At 45.3% G+C, this 14,668-nt stretch overlaps 1 protein-coding gene across 5 annotated transcripts in view; it reads right to left on the reverse strand.

Moving 5' to 3' along the window:
- The window catches only part of NADK (NAD kinase), a 53,741-nt gene that overhangs the window by 18,411 nt on the left and 20,662 nt on the right, over positions 1-14,668 (reverse strand). For 4 of the 5 annotated variants that reach the window (XM_083752699.1, XM_083752698.1, XM_083752697.1 and 1 more), the window contains one exon: positions 7,773-7,856. In XM_083752699.1, coding sequence (XP_083608825.1) covers positions 7,773-7,856 — 84 coding nt within the window. Of the gene's footprint in view, positions 1-2,539; positions 3,090-7,772; positions 7,857-14,668 lie in introns of those variants that run through there. The other variant, XM_083752701.1, reaches the window with a different exon arrangement.

The raw sequence follows: 14,668 nt of genomic DNA on the forward strand, positions 1-14,668 counted from the left end.
CCATACAGTGGTGGGGAAACATCTTGACCTCAAAAGTTTGCAACGGAGGCACTGGGGAAAGCCATCCAATCCATTACCGGTAAGTTGAGAGCAGGGGCAGCCAATATGGTTCTCTCCAGATGTTTCGGACTCCACCTTCCATTGTCCCTATCCATTGGCCATGCTAACTGGGGCTGGTGGGAGTTGGAGTCCAACACATCTAGAGAGCACCAGGTTAGTGTAGGGTTTAAGCCAATGAGTCTTGATCTTACGTCTTTCTGGAGAGCCACCTCCTTAATCCTTCTGGATGTCAGGTGAGGGGGGCTCTCTACAGTTGATTATCCTCCAATCAGTTGGCATTTCTCTTGAGTATTAGCGAGCTAGAGACATGGGTTCAAAATCCCCAGCCATTCTCAAAGCCTACTAGATGATCGTGGGCCAGTCACTATCTCTCCCCTTAACCAACCTCACTAGATGCTGTGAAAATAAAAACAGGGGAGCTCCTCGGAGGAAGAGTGGGAAGATTTTATAATCAATAATAAGTAGTATTTTATCACAAACTTGGGTGGAAGGACATATATTTAAAGCTCTGGTCAGCATACGCAGACATCTTTACCCAAGAACCTCAAGAACTGACTTGAATGTCATAATTTATACATACAAGTCCACTCACGTATCCCTGTACTGGTTGTATATTGGTCCCTGAACATGGTCTTTATTACTTAATTTCCAGCTTCATTTCCTTTAAAAAATAAAAACAAAACCCCAAACTGCCAACTGACCCTGCTGTTGCAAGAGGAAAGCCTCCGGGAAGTAGTGGTTCAGTGAATCATGTAGATTTCTAGAGACATTACTGAACATTGGTGAAATGTATAGGAACTTGCTTCGATTCCGGTATTGTTCCTTTCAAAAACCACTGTTACACTACTTTGATTTTGCAGAAGTATCTAAATTTGTGGTTAATAGTTAATTATAAGAAACTCTTATTTGTTCTGAGAAGAGCAACGCTGTTAAAAAATAATAGGAACATAACGTAAGAATTTCCTACTGGCTCATGCCAATGGCCCATGCATCCTATTCTGACAGTGGCTAACCAGATGCCCATTGTTGGAAACCCGCAAGTAGCACCCGAGCACAAGACTTCTCTCCCCTCTTGTGGTTTCCAGCAACTGATATTCAGAAACAACTCCTGTCTCCGACCTCAGAGACCGAGCACAGCGGGAGTCAACCTAGGCAACCCTGCACCGTCACAGAAGCCAGACGTCCTTGGCCGCAGAAAAACTGGGTGGATTCCTATCCGCCACCAGCTCTCGCCCTGCAAAAACCCTTACCTTAGGTGGCCTTAGGCAGACTGTTTTAACCTCACTGTGACACAACGTTTGCTGTGAGACTGCCGCTGTTAAGCTCCGAGCTCAGGGGATGGGAAACCTGTAGGCTTCTAGATAACATTGGACTCCCAGCCTCCACATCAGACCCAGCCAGTGTGCCTTACGGTCAGGAATGATGGGTGCTGCAGCCCAATATTGTGTTTCGATATTGATGTTGTGTTTTAATTGTTGTGATCTGCCCTGAGACCTCAGCATGAAGAGCAGATAATAAATGGTTATCACCATCTTCTTAGAATCATAGAAATGTAGAGCTAGAAGGGTCCCTGAGGATCATCGAGTCCAACTCCCTGCAGTGCAGGAATATTCAGCTGTTCCATACAGGGATTGACCCTGCAACCTTGGTGTAATCAGCACGAAGCTCTAACCAACTGAGCTACCCAGTGCTGCTCTTCATCATCATCATCATCTGGAGGGACACCTGTTAGCCCACCCTTCCCCAGAGGAAGAGCTAAGGATACAAAAGGGGCAAATTCCCACCACTACCACAACCCCAGCCAACTCTGTCTTGAATCCAGAATGTGGAACGAGTTGATGTTATTCTTTTATTCTCTACACAGTTTCTTCCCCACGTTGCTGGATACCCCCCTCTTGCGCAAAATGCAGAATGCCAGGCAGACCGCAGAATAGCCCTGATGAAGGGTTGGGTGGGTGGAGGGAATGCACATGAAGACATCTAAAAATAAAACTATTGTGCACAAAAAAGAGGAAGAAACTGAAGGAAGAAGTCCTTTGGTGACTGATTTTTTACTGGCCGGGGTGAGAACAAGAATGCCCTAGGGAAAGGGAGATTCCCACGGCAGAGTTCAGTTTGCCGTGCCAGGAACTTGCATTGCTGCCATAAATCGGGTTTCAGACGAGAAAACCACCCCTTCCTCATACCTGGGGGACCAGGAAAAGCATAAATGATTTCAACACAATCTGCTCAACCTATCTGGATCAGTTTGTAGAGCTACGTATCAGCTCTGCGGCGACTATGGGTTGCATCCAATGAAACCTTACTTAAGTTAACTGAAATGAATGGACCCAAGTCCATTCATTGGGTCTACTCTGAATAGTACCGGACATAGCTCCATGCCCCACTTAAAGAAATCCAAGCCACCATTGAAACTAACTGAAGGTTTGTCTCATAACATGAAAGGTGGATAAAACCTCTTTCCCCCCGGTCTACTCACCACTTCCAAGCGGAGCTTCCAAAGGAGCGATCGTTAATACGCTGAAATATCTTCATTGCTTTTCTTTGCACGAGTCAGAGAGAAACACACAGCAAGACTCAACAGCAGAAAAAGAAGCCTTGAAATAATCTTTTGGAGCCGAACTACTACCTTGCAAAGAACATCACGCCCGCCAAGTTCAGATAGCCTCTCTTTTCAGATTGCTTTGGTCAAAAAGAAATGAAACCAAACCAAACCAAACCAGCCTTGCCATTTCATAAAAAAGCAGTTCCCTATAAAAAGGAGGCTAAAAGTTGCTTAAACAAAAGGATCCCAAAAACTACCAGGTTAGAAAAAGGAGGAGCAAAAACTTAGCGTATTTGTTAAATGTTCAATTTTTTTCCGCCAGGTCAGTCTGCAAAACAACAGCTTACCAAAAAAAGGGGGGAAGAAAGAAAACCCCACAAAAGAGGTTTAATCAACACCAGACGGCTTAGTGTGCCTTCATGCAACACTTGGGAAGCCACTGCAAGTTTAATCTTGGATTTTGTTAAATTCCTCTTATTAAAAGGCAACAGGAGAGAGAGAGAGAGCACAGCTTTCAAATTGTGTGTGTGTGTGCAGGGGGTGGGGAATAAAAAAATTTTTTTGAAGCTACATGTATTTAAAAAAAAAAAAGTCAAGTTTTGAAGAAGGATGAAGATCTCCCGGTAGAATTTTAAAAGCTCAGCTGCCTTCTCCCTTCTTGCCTGGCAAAGCGGCTCCCTAGCTTGAAGGCTATTCTAGACTGCTGGGGTTACGATCTGCTGTCTGTCTGGGCAATTAAAGAGCTCTAAGTGCCTCCTGGAAAGCCTCTGGGCTGGACTAATCTCAACACATGCTGTCATTATATCCCTGCTCGCCCCAGAGGGAGGAGCAGCAGCAGCGGCTGCTCAGCTGCCAGAATCTGGTGATAAAAATGCATGATGTAAGTCCAAAGTTGAGTAAGTGGCAATCATCCCTTAACCCTTCGGCTCCCAAGACGTAGGAGGCAGACTGAATCCTCACGGGGTGCAACAGAAGAGGAGTGTGCTTGCAAGATACTCTCTGCAGGGATGTGATAAACAGGGAGCAGGTGATTTGTTAGGTCTCATCTGCACAAGACAGGTTATTTGTCCACTCACCTGCCAGTCAGCAAACCTCTTCCCTTCACTCCCTTGTGTGCTAAAATTGGCAGGTGGGCAAGAGAGAGGAGCCACAGGAAGCTGCCTTATACAAAGTCAGGCTATTGGAGCGTCTGTCTCAGTATTGCCTACACTGACTGGCAGCAGCTCTTCGGGGTTCCAGGTATTTCCCCCAGCCCTACATGGGTATGCTGGGGATTGAAACTGGGACCTTCTAGCAGTGTTAGAATCTCAGTTATCTAATTTAATCGCCAAATGGCAAATTAAATCTAGGTTATGGTCGCCACAGTGGAATGTCTGGGTGCTGTTTTTTGCAATTATTATTATTATTATTATTATTATTATTATTATTATTATTATTATTATTTTCATTTCTACAGCTTTTCATTTTAAAGAAAAAATCTCAAAGTAGTTTACAACACATTAAAAAAGTAAATAAAACAATCCAAAATAAAACAAATTCAAGCTTTGAGGGAAAATATTTCACATCCTTCTCTAAGTGGCATTTTGCTTTCCCAAGTCGTCAACCTGGTCTCCAGGGATCTTCACGTGGTCGCAATTGGACCCTGGCTAATTTCTAGCACTGCCTCTTACATGCTACAGTAAATGGATGCTCTACCACTGGGATATCCTTTTCCCTAAGGATAAACTAAGTTTCTAGTCCTCACGCTTCTGAATAAAGGGTTGATTTAAATAAGAAGCTGCCTTATGCAGTCAGATCATTGCTTCATCTAGTTTAGTATAGTCACTGAATGTGGTTCTCCGGGGTTTCAGACTTGGGGGATTTTCCCAGCCCCATCTGGAGATACTAGGTTTTGAACTTGGGACCTTCTGTGTGCAAAGCAGATGCTCTAACCACTGAGCTACGGGACTTCCCTGAATGGTCAGCTTGCCTTTGGCTATTACAGTGGGGCAGTGGCTGTGCCGGGAATGTGCTAAGCAGAAGATAATGCGATTTAGAAAAAAAGGACCAACATCTGTAAAAATCTGACGGTCAACCACACCTTGAAGCAACTGGAAGAGGAAGTGGACTCACCCACACCCTGCCTCTTTTGGTTTGGGAAAGTACAGACCAAGGAGGAAGAGGAGTGGGACACAAAAGAGAGAGAAAATTAAGAGCGCAGGCCGCTCCGTTCAATAAGCGTTGTGCTAGAGCTAGTCAAATATTAACAGTGTCTCCTGGCAGGTGATGTTCGAGGTGGCATTGACTAAGCTAGTTCACCCAATTGCATGGTGTTTGCTCCCATCCATCCCTCTGGACCAGAATTAAACAAAGTGAGGGGTGGGGAAGACTGGTCTGCCAAAAGCAAACAGGGGAATAATGTTTCAAACACCCGTATCAGGACTCAACCCAAGTTGATCTAAAACAACCTTCGCCAACCTGGTGCCCTCAAGATATTTTGGACTACAACTCCCATCAGTCCCAGCTAGCATGATTAGTCTTAAAAGCAACCACTAGCTGACTGACATGTTGGAAGCTGCCTTATATCCAGCTAGCTCAGTTGCTTTCTACACTGATCAGCAGCAACCCTTTGCTTAAGACAGAGGAATAGAGGAAGCTGCCTTATACAAACCATTGGTCCATCTGGTTCAGTGTTGTCTACACTGACTGGCATTAGGGACGCAGGTGGCACTGCAGCGTCTAAACCACTGAACCTCTTGGGATTGCTGATTGGAAGCTCGGCGGTATAAATGCTCATGACAGAGTGAGCTCCCATTGCTCTGCCCCAGCTCCTGCCAACCTAGCAGTTCGAAAGCACACCAGTGCAAGTAGATAAATAGGTACCGCTGCGGGGGAAAGGTAAACAGTGTTTCCGTGCGCTCTGGCTTCCATCACGGTGTTCCATTGCGCCAGAAGCGGTTTAGTCATGCTGGCCACATGACCTGGAAAGCTGTCTGTGGACAAATGCCGGCTTCCTTGGCCTGAAGCAAGATGAGTGCCACAATCCCACAGTCGCCTTTGACTGGACTTAACCGTCCAGGGGTCCTTTAAAAGGTAAAGGGACCCCTGACCATTAGGTCCAGTCGTGGATGACGATAGGGTTGCGGCGCTCATCTCCTTTTATTGGCCGAGGGAGCTGGCGTACAGCTTCTGGGTCATGTGGCCAGCATGACTAAACCGCTTCTGGCAAACCAGAGCAGCGCTCAGAAACGCCGTTTACCTTCCCACCTGAGCGGTACCTATTTATCTACTTGCACTTTGACGTGCTTTTGAACTGCTAGGTTGGCAGGAGCTGGGACCGAGCAACGGGAGCTCACCCCGTTGTGGGGATTTGAACTGCCGACCTACTGATCGGCAAGTCCTAGGCTCTGTGGTTTAACCCACAGCGCCACCTGCGTCCCATAGGGGTCCTTTACCTTTACCTTTTTTACAGTGACTGGCAGCAGTTCTCTGGGGTTTCTGGAAGGGGACATTCCCAGCCCTACCTGGAGATGCTGGGAATTGAACCTTCTGTATGCAAAGCAGACGCTCTGCTACTGAGTCATGGCCCTTCCCCTGTCACATGTTATAAGATTCCTTGACATCCTGGTTACAAAGGTGTCACCCATTCTATAAAACCCGCACACACACTTTAGAAAGGAACGTGGTAAAACAAACAAGTACGATAAAGTACGATAAATCTTTACTTGTTTCCCACTGCATGCAAAAGATGAAATTTGGGTGTGAAATGTAATAAGTAAGAACATGGGCTCCATGTTTTACACCACTGATGACACCCACAAACCAAAGGAAAACTTTAAAAGAGGCCTAGATAACTGTATGAAGAACTTTGCCATACAGTTTTGATCAGCTCTTCTGCGGAATCCATGTTTCATTCACTGGACAATGACTGAAAGTGACATGCGTGGCTTAGACCGATGCAGACGTTAATTGTGCATAATACTTGCAGACATGGCCCAAATAAGTAGCGCTGTTAATTATTTCCGATTGAAATTTTTCAATAAAAATTAATTAAAAACAACAACACATGATTATACAAGCATTAGAATATAAAAAGGTAAAGGTAAAGGTACCCCTGCCCGTACGGGCCAGTCTTGACAGACTCTGGGGTTGTGCGCCCATCTCACTCAAGAGGCCAGGGGCCAGCGCTGTCCGGAGACACTTCCGGGTCACGTGGCCAGCGTGACAAAGCTGCATCTGGCGAGCCAGAGCCGCACACGGAAACGCCGTTTACCTTCCCGCTGGTAAGCGGTCCCTATTTATCTACTTGCACCCGGAGGTGCTTTCGAACTGCTAGGTTGGCAGGCGCTGGGACCGAGCAGCGGGAGCGCACCCCACCGCAGGGATTCGAACCGCCGACCTTTTGATCGGCAAGTCCTAGGCGCTGAGGCTTTAACCCACAGCGCCACCTGTGTCCCTATATAAATACCCGTAATTATAATACACCATAAAACGAATCCAATTAAAATACTAGAATATAAGTATCCATAACTAAGATGCAGTAAAACAACAGAACAATTAACACACCCCAAATTTTAACCTGATACAGTTTGGTAGGCTATGGCCTGGATTTAAGAACCCAAAAGTAGATTGCAAAGTAAGACCACAGTTGGACTGACATCTCTAGAAAGCTTTCTGAACCAGCTTTGCAGCAGAGCATCATCTGTTTACCACTGATGGCCGACACCTATTCCCATAGAAACACCTGCTACCTTTTGAGAGATGGCCTCCTCCTCTATTGGATCAGAACCTGGGAGCCCTCAAAAGCCTTTGCACCTTGGCTGTCCATTTATGAAGATGCTACATCAAAACAGGGTAAACCTACTCATGCTTTACAAAGCAATAAAGCTCATGTAAATAGAACACCTCATGGTAAGTTCAGGCAATAATGGATTAATAATAATAATAATAATAATGGCCAAAGCAAACAAGCAATTCAATGGTAACTGCAAACACACAAGCACATCGGTATAACTCCATTTCAGCACAGCACCCTGTATTGCCATAAATGGGCAGCCAAATCTATGAATGAATGCAGCTGAAGAAGACACAAGTATGTATGGGAATGAATGAATATGTTTAATTATTTAACAGCAGAGAATCAGATGAATGATATCAGGACCTTTTCCCCGAAGGTGGAGGCACTTACATGATAGTTTTGGGATTCTGCAGCATGCAGGCTTTTGGTCCAAATGTGGTCACTGGGCATGGTCCGTGCAAGGAGCGCGTCCTCCTGAAAGAAGAAAGAGACAGTTTAGTTACATTGCTGGGTTATCTAAGGTTCTTGGAGAGACTTTTCAAAAAGAGGTGCTTTTTTTAAGGCAACCCCAACTTCATGCACAAAAGCATCATGATAATAAAACAGGATTCATATTCAACTATGGCCCTCATTTCCTAAAAAGCAATTCTAAGATTCCTCAAATGGAGCTGAACTGAGTTCCCTGGTGCAGGATATGAGCTAGAAGCCCTGAAGCAGTAACAAGGGGGGCAGTGTTATTGTATCATGTCCCTTTACGAACTATGACAGCCTCCAAAGTGATTTGTGCAAGGGGAGGAAGCTTACAAATTGCATAATATGCAAGCTGCATCTTGAATGACTAACAGACGCACTTCGCCTTAGCTATCCTACGTTTCCCTAGCACAAGTAAATCATTAACACACTCACACAGTCCGCCTGAATGGCATTATATCATTAGAGCTGGAGAGGGACATTTCGTGCATTCGCAATGGTGAATCTTCCATGCTTAAGGGTTGTATCCAATGCTGGCCCCACTCAGAATAGATCCACTGAAGTTAATGGGCATGACTCACTTAGGTTCTTTGTTTCAATGGGCCTACTCTGAGTAGAACTTAGTTGGCTTAGTTTTTTAAACACAACATGATTGTGTTTTAAAATTATGAATCCACGACAATCCAAGTTCTGTGACAATCCCACTCCCCCCTTAAAAAATGCACTGCGTTTTGCACCCTGAATAAATTGAACCAATTTTGCACAATCTATTCTACCTAACTATATCATAGGGCTTGAAGCCTCCGCAAACTCTGGAAACTTTGTTCAGCAACTCCCCTTTCAGCTTCTGAGATTTCTGCTGGCATGGCCTACACTCTTTCAAGCAAATCTTATGTGATACCTAAGCGCTTGCCTGGTCACCACAGGCAACAAGAAACTGCTGGCTGCTGAATGAGCTGGCTGGTGGAGCAGGGGCAGGACAAAAAAATGCAATGGGCTGCACGACTTCCGGGTCGGCGCCATCGCCGAATGGCGGGCTCCCTCCGAGCTCCGGAGGGAGCCGGCTTGGCAGGGGCTGGGTCCTACCGCACCGGCGATGCGGGGACCCTTAAAAACCACGGCCAGATTGAGGCCGTGGACATGGAGACTCGGCTGGCACCGTTAGCGCCCTCCCGACTCGTGAAGGAGCCTTTTTAAAGTTCTCTGCTATCCCTGCCGAGCGCAGCCGCATGCCATCCGGCGGAGAGCGCTGACTTCTTCTATTGAAAATTCGGCTCTAAAGAAGAACCCGTGAGTAATTGGAATATGGACTAAAAAAAAAAGGGGATAAATTTTTAAAATTCGGAGCGAACGGGGGAGGTGGAAAAAAGGAAGTCAGCCTACCCCTAAATTGTAGAAGAGCCAAAACAAAGGACTGGACAACTAAGATCGAGTGTAACCTTATCTTGCCGAATCAGCAACTTCGCGAGGGAAAATTATAAGATTGAGCTGGAGGAGAAAAGTGGAATTGTTTTAAAAAAAAGCAACCCCCCCGGAATCCCTGGAGCGATTCGTGAAACTGCCTGGAGAAAAGTGATGGAGGTTTTGACAGCTGTCAAAGAGCTGTCAAAAAGGAAGATTAAAATAGAGACTTTGTTATGAGGACTTTGCCGGTTATATTTGTTACAAATTGAATACAAACTGTTTTAAATATCGGTCAACAAGCTACTTGGTCTGGTGGATGTGATTCTGGAAGGGAACTTTGTTACTGCAATCCACCTAGAGGAGCCGAGGGACATTGCATGTGTTTTTCACAGGAAATGTGAACAGTTGAATGGAACTTTCAATCTCCTGGGAAACTGCAGGAATGGAACACTATTTTGTCTACAGAAGTCTACATACTACAGGAAACAATGGAACTATTTGTTGGAAAATGAAAGGAACATGATGTAATGCTTTGCTTCAAGAATAACAAACCTCTGCAGAGACACTAGAAACTTTTGGAAAAAGAACATTTCTGTGGGAGAACAGAGAAATAAAAAGGAGGAGAATGATTGATAAGAACAAGGAAACAACAAGAACTGGACAGAACTGGGGGAACATTTGGGATATTCAGGTTTGACAAGCTTATGGATACAAAATTGGAGTTTTTACTCCTGGATATAAAAACCTGGATAGAAGAAATGGGCCCTTATTTGATAGACTCCTTCTACGATTGGACATCCGTAATTAAAGACTGGCAAAGAATCGGAGGGATATAGTATAATGTGGGAACTCCAGGAAGATATTAGAAGTGGAGGGATAGGTGAAACGCAAAGGGGAAAGAGGGGAGGGAAAATTGGAATCCAAAGGCTGTAAAATTATTATCTACATTTATCTTATTTTCATCTGTACTATGTTTGAAAGGGGGAAACCCGTGGAAGGGTAAAGATCGATCTTAGGGGACGAGAATTTGGATAAATTGGGTTATTGACGAAGAGTGTAATTTGGGGTTAAGAATTTGTTGAATTTAATTGCTTATTTGGAAGATTTGGAACACAAGAGGGGGTAGGGAGGGGAAGTCCTAGTTATTGGCAATAGATTGGATTTAATTTGCTTTGATTTGTTCTAATTTGGAAAACCTTAATAAAAATTATTATAAAAAAAAAAAAAATGCAATGGGCTGCAGCAGCAGGGAAAGAGCTTTCTGCCCCTCCTCTGCCAGCCTCCCTCCCCATCAGGCTGGTAAAAATAATTGTGGGCTAGTAACTTTGGTGGGACTCTTTTACAAGGCCCCCAATTGGGCTAGAAACTTCCTTCTTCACTTTTTAAACCAGAAGCTCAAAAAGTGAGCTTCTAAAGTGCCATGAAACTGTGCCACGCATACAGGCTAGGAAGCAAAGCCAAATGCATAAAAAAGAGGTAGTGTGGCAATACGGGTTTCTTTTATATATACAATTTTCTGCTACAGTCATAAACAGTAGCAACTTTTAAAACACACTGGAGGTACTAGGTTTCTGGTCACATTACCCATTTTCCTCTTTGAAATTGGAGGTAAGCCTATACCAAGGCAGCAGGGTGCTGCACTTATGCTGCAGTCCCCAGTAGAGCGGCATGATCTGAAGGTGGAAGAGCAGTTTGGTACAGGAGTCCTGCCACGGACAGCAAAATCCCCCAGCTTTTTTCTTCCTCTAACCCCCACCCCCCCCCCATCCCTGCACTGAGCAGTAAAACTGAACACGGCATGAGATGGCGCCACAGCACTGTGGAACTTCCCGGCTGTTGCAAGCCAAGCAAAGCACAACACAGTCAGGAAATTCCAAAACACAGCGGAAGCCAGAATGTTTTCCCTCTAGCAGTTCTGGAGGGTGGTTTCCCACCCCTGGTTCTCCCAAGCAGCCCTGGTTGGGATGCTAATTAGTGAAAGGCAACTGCCGAGGGGTCGGGGGAGCTCGTTGTGGTCTCCCACGTTTACGATGCAAACAGTGCTTTTGAGAGAGGTGGTGTGGACGCTGACAACCCCTTCCTCCGTGAAGAGGCTTGGTGCCAGCAGTTGTCCAGCTCAGGAACTGGCCTTGGGAGGGGACCCCATGCCGGCCAGACTTAGCCGTGCCACCATTCTCCACGTTCCCTGCAGTGCAGGCCCCTGGATGCTTCTCAGCAGCGATGCTTTCGAACGGGGGCCAAGCCCCGCTCCCATCAACGGCAGGCGTTATCCATTTTTAAGGAACACAAAATGCAATGCTTAGGCCCACAGATCTGTATATTTTACTGGTTCCATGGATCTGGGGGTGGGTAGATTTCACAGGACTAACCCTACACCTGCCCTGGTTGGCAGATCATCAGCACCATGCTAATGGCCGCCTAAAGTCTGGAACCAGCTTTGTCCAGAAGTATCTGCGCCAGCCTGCATTTTTGGTGTGTCCTTTTTGATGTGTTCAGCAATGTGACCCAGTGTGCTGAGTTTCTGGAGATTAAAATACCACCAAGAACACCCTGTTGGAATGGTCCGACGCATCACTGCAAGAAATGCTCTTAGTTTTAACATTATTCAACCTAAGTTCTCTTAGGTACAGCATTATTATACGCCACAAGCTCAGCCTTCAGAAATGCATGACTAACGCACTGTCACAAATCGGCCATCACAAGTTACTAGTCCTCCTGCCCACAACACACCTACGTGGCACAATGCAACAAGCTAAATAAGAGGGCTGGTCTTCTTTGGCTTCTCAGCCAGGCAGCCTGGAGGCAAATTCACTTTGGCAGGTGACCAGGGAAGTCTCAGAAATAAAAACACACCTCCCTGATCACGTGGGGCAAACGAACATTGCCTCCAGAAAAGTGCGAAATGAATGCATGAATATAGACACCGCAGGACACAGACAGACACACACACACAATCTTCAAATATCTAAAGGGCTACAATATGGAGGATGGAGCAAGCTTGCTTTCTCCTGCTCCTGAGACTAGGACCCAAACCAATGGGTTAATGTTACAAGACAGGAGATTCTGACTAAACATCAGAAGACCTTTCCAATGGCAAGAGCTGTTCAACAATGGGAAAGACTCCCAAGAGAGGTGGTGGATTCTCCTTCCTTTGAGGTTTTGAAGCAGAAGTTGGAAGGCCATCTGTCATGTATAATCTAGTTGAGATTCCTGCATTGCAGGGGGTTGGACTTAGATGACCCTCACAGGCCCTTACAACTCTAGGATTCTATGAAAGTTTAAGACCACTCTCTACAAGGTCTCCTCCAGAAGTTGAGACTCCAACTCCCATCATCCCCTACCACACTAATCATGCTAGCTGGGGCTGATGGGAGATGAAGTCCAACAACATTTAGAAGGCCCAAAGTCACACCCAGTGAATTCCTTGGCCAAGTGGGGAATTGAACCACCATGGGCTTAGCCACCTCAGCTAGGCTAACAGTTTCCACTGCCATCCTCCAGGGAAGGAAACTGGGCTGAGGAGAGCTGGAAATTGCTGAGCTCATGAAAGAGGCAAGTCTTCCCTTGCTAATGATTGGTAATGTAGGATACCACCTCTTAGAAAGACAGAAAGCCGAAACCACATAACATCGGACTTGAAAGACCTACATTGGCTCCCAGTACATTTCCAAGCACAATTCAAAGTGTTGGTGCTGACCTTTAAAGCCCTAAACAGCCTCGGCCCAGTATACCTGAAGGAGCGTCTCCACCCCCATCGTTCTGCCCAGACACTGAGGTCCAGCACCGAGGGCCTTCTGGCAATTCTCTCACTGTGAGAAGCAAAGTTACAGGGAACCAGGCAGAGGGCCTTCTCAGTAGTGGCGCCCACCCTATGGAACACCCTCCCATCAGATGTCAAGGAAATAAACAACTATCTGATGCTTAGAAGACATCTGAAGGCAGCCCTGTTTAGGGAAGTTTTTAATGACTAATGTTTTAGTGTATTTTTAATCTTTTGTTGGAAGCTGCCCAGAATGACTGGGGAAACCCAGCCAGATGGGCGGGGTACAAACAAACAAACAAATATAGTAAAAATAAAAGTAAAATAAAATCACAGACTAGGTAACTTTTGTGAGCTCATCTACAAGACTGCCTTAAAGCCCATGGTTCCTCTTCTAAAACACAATTTCCCCCTTGAACAAAAATACAGATTCTCAAGAGTTCTGCATCCTTTAAAACTATCTTTTTCCCACTGAACAAAAGCATAGATTCTCAGAATGCTTTGTCCAGTAACAATATGTGCCCTTTGAAAATGTGAGCATGCCAACAAGCAGTGGCAACACACCCACACTGCGGAACTCCCTGCCTATTGACATCAGGTAGACGCCTTCTTAGGCACCTGCTGAAAACATTTTTGTTTAGGCAAGGCTATCCAAACCTGTAGAATATTGACATGCTTTTAATCTCTTTTTAGCTCATTGATTTTAACCATTTTTAAAATGTTTTAAATAGTTGTTTTTATCTGTCCCCCCCCCCATCATTGCGTTTCTTTATTCTTTCTGTAAACTGCTTTGAGGTTTTATTACGATCAAGTGGTATATAAATCTTGTTCAATAAATAAAACCTGGTCATAAGGTAAAATCGTGTTACCTCCATTACAGGATGTAAAAACATTTTTTCTTAATCACTGATGAAAGCAGTAGCATCATTATTTCTAATCACCACCCAAGGAAGATCATCAGAGATTACTCCTTAGGTAACAGTGGCATGGTTATGGCTTCTGAGTATTTATAGCAATAACCATGTCATCATTACTTAAGCAGTAATCCCCATCATCACGGGTACCTAGAACAGTGACTAAACAGTCACATGAACTTTGTTGTTGTTGTTTAGTCGTTTAGTCGTGTCCGACTCTTCGTGACCCCGTGGACCAGAGCACGCCAGGCACTTCTGTCTTCCACTGCCTCCCGCAGTTTGGTCAGACTCATGTTTGTAGCTTCGAAGACACTATCCAACCATCTCATCCTCTGTCGCCCCCTTCTCCTTGTGCCCTCCATCTTTCCCAACATCAGGGTCTTTTCCAGGGAGTCTTCTCTTCTCATGAGGTGGCCAAAGTATTGGAGCCTCAGCTTCACGATCTGTCCTTCCAGTGAGCACTCAGGGCTGATTTCCTTAAGAATGGATCGGTTTGTTCTTCTTGCAGTCCATGGGACTCTCAAGAGTCTCCTCCAGCACCATAATTCAAAAGCATCAATTCTTCGGCGATCAGCCTTCTTTATGGTCCAGCTCTCACTTCCATACATCACTACTGGGAAAACCATAGCTTTTACTATACGGACCTTTGTTGGCAAGGTGATGTCTCTACTTTTTAAGATGCTGTCTAGGTTTGTCATTGCTTTCCTCCCAAGAAGCAGGCGTCTCTTAATTTCGTG

This window comes from Podarcis gaigeae, assembly GCF_964106915.1.
Source record: "Podarcis gaigeae genome assembly, chromosome: 8".
In the NCBI taxonomy this organism is placed as follows: domain Eukaryota; kingdom Metazoa; phylum Chordata; class Lepidosauria; order Squamata; family Lacertidae; genus Podarcis; species Podarcis gaigeae.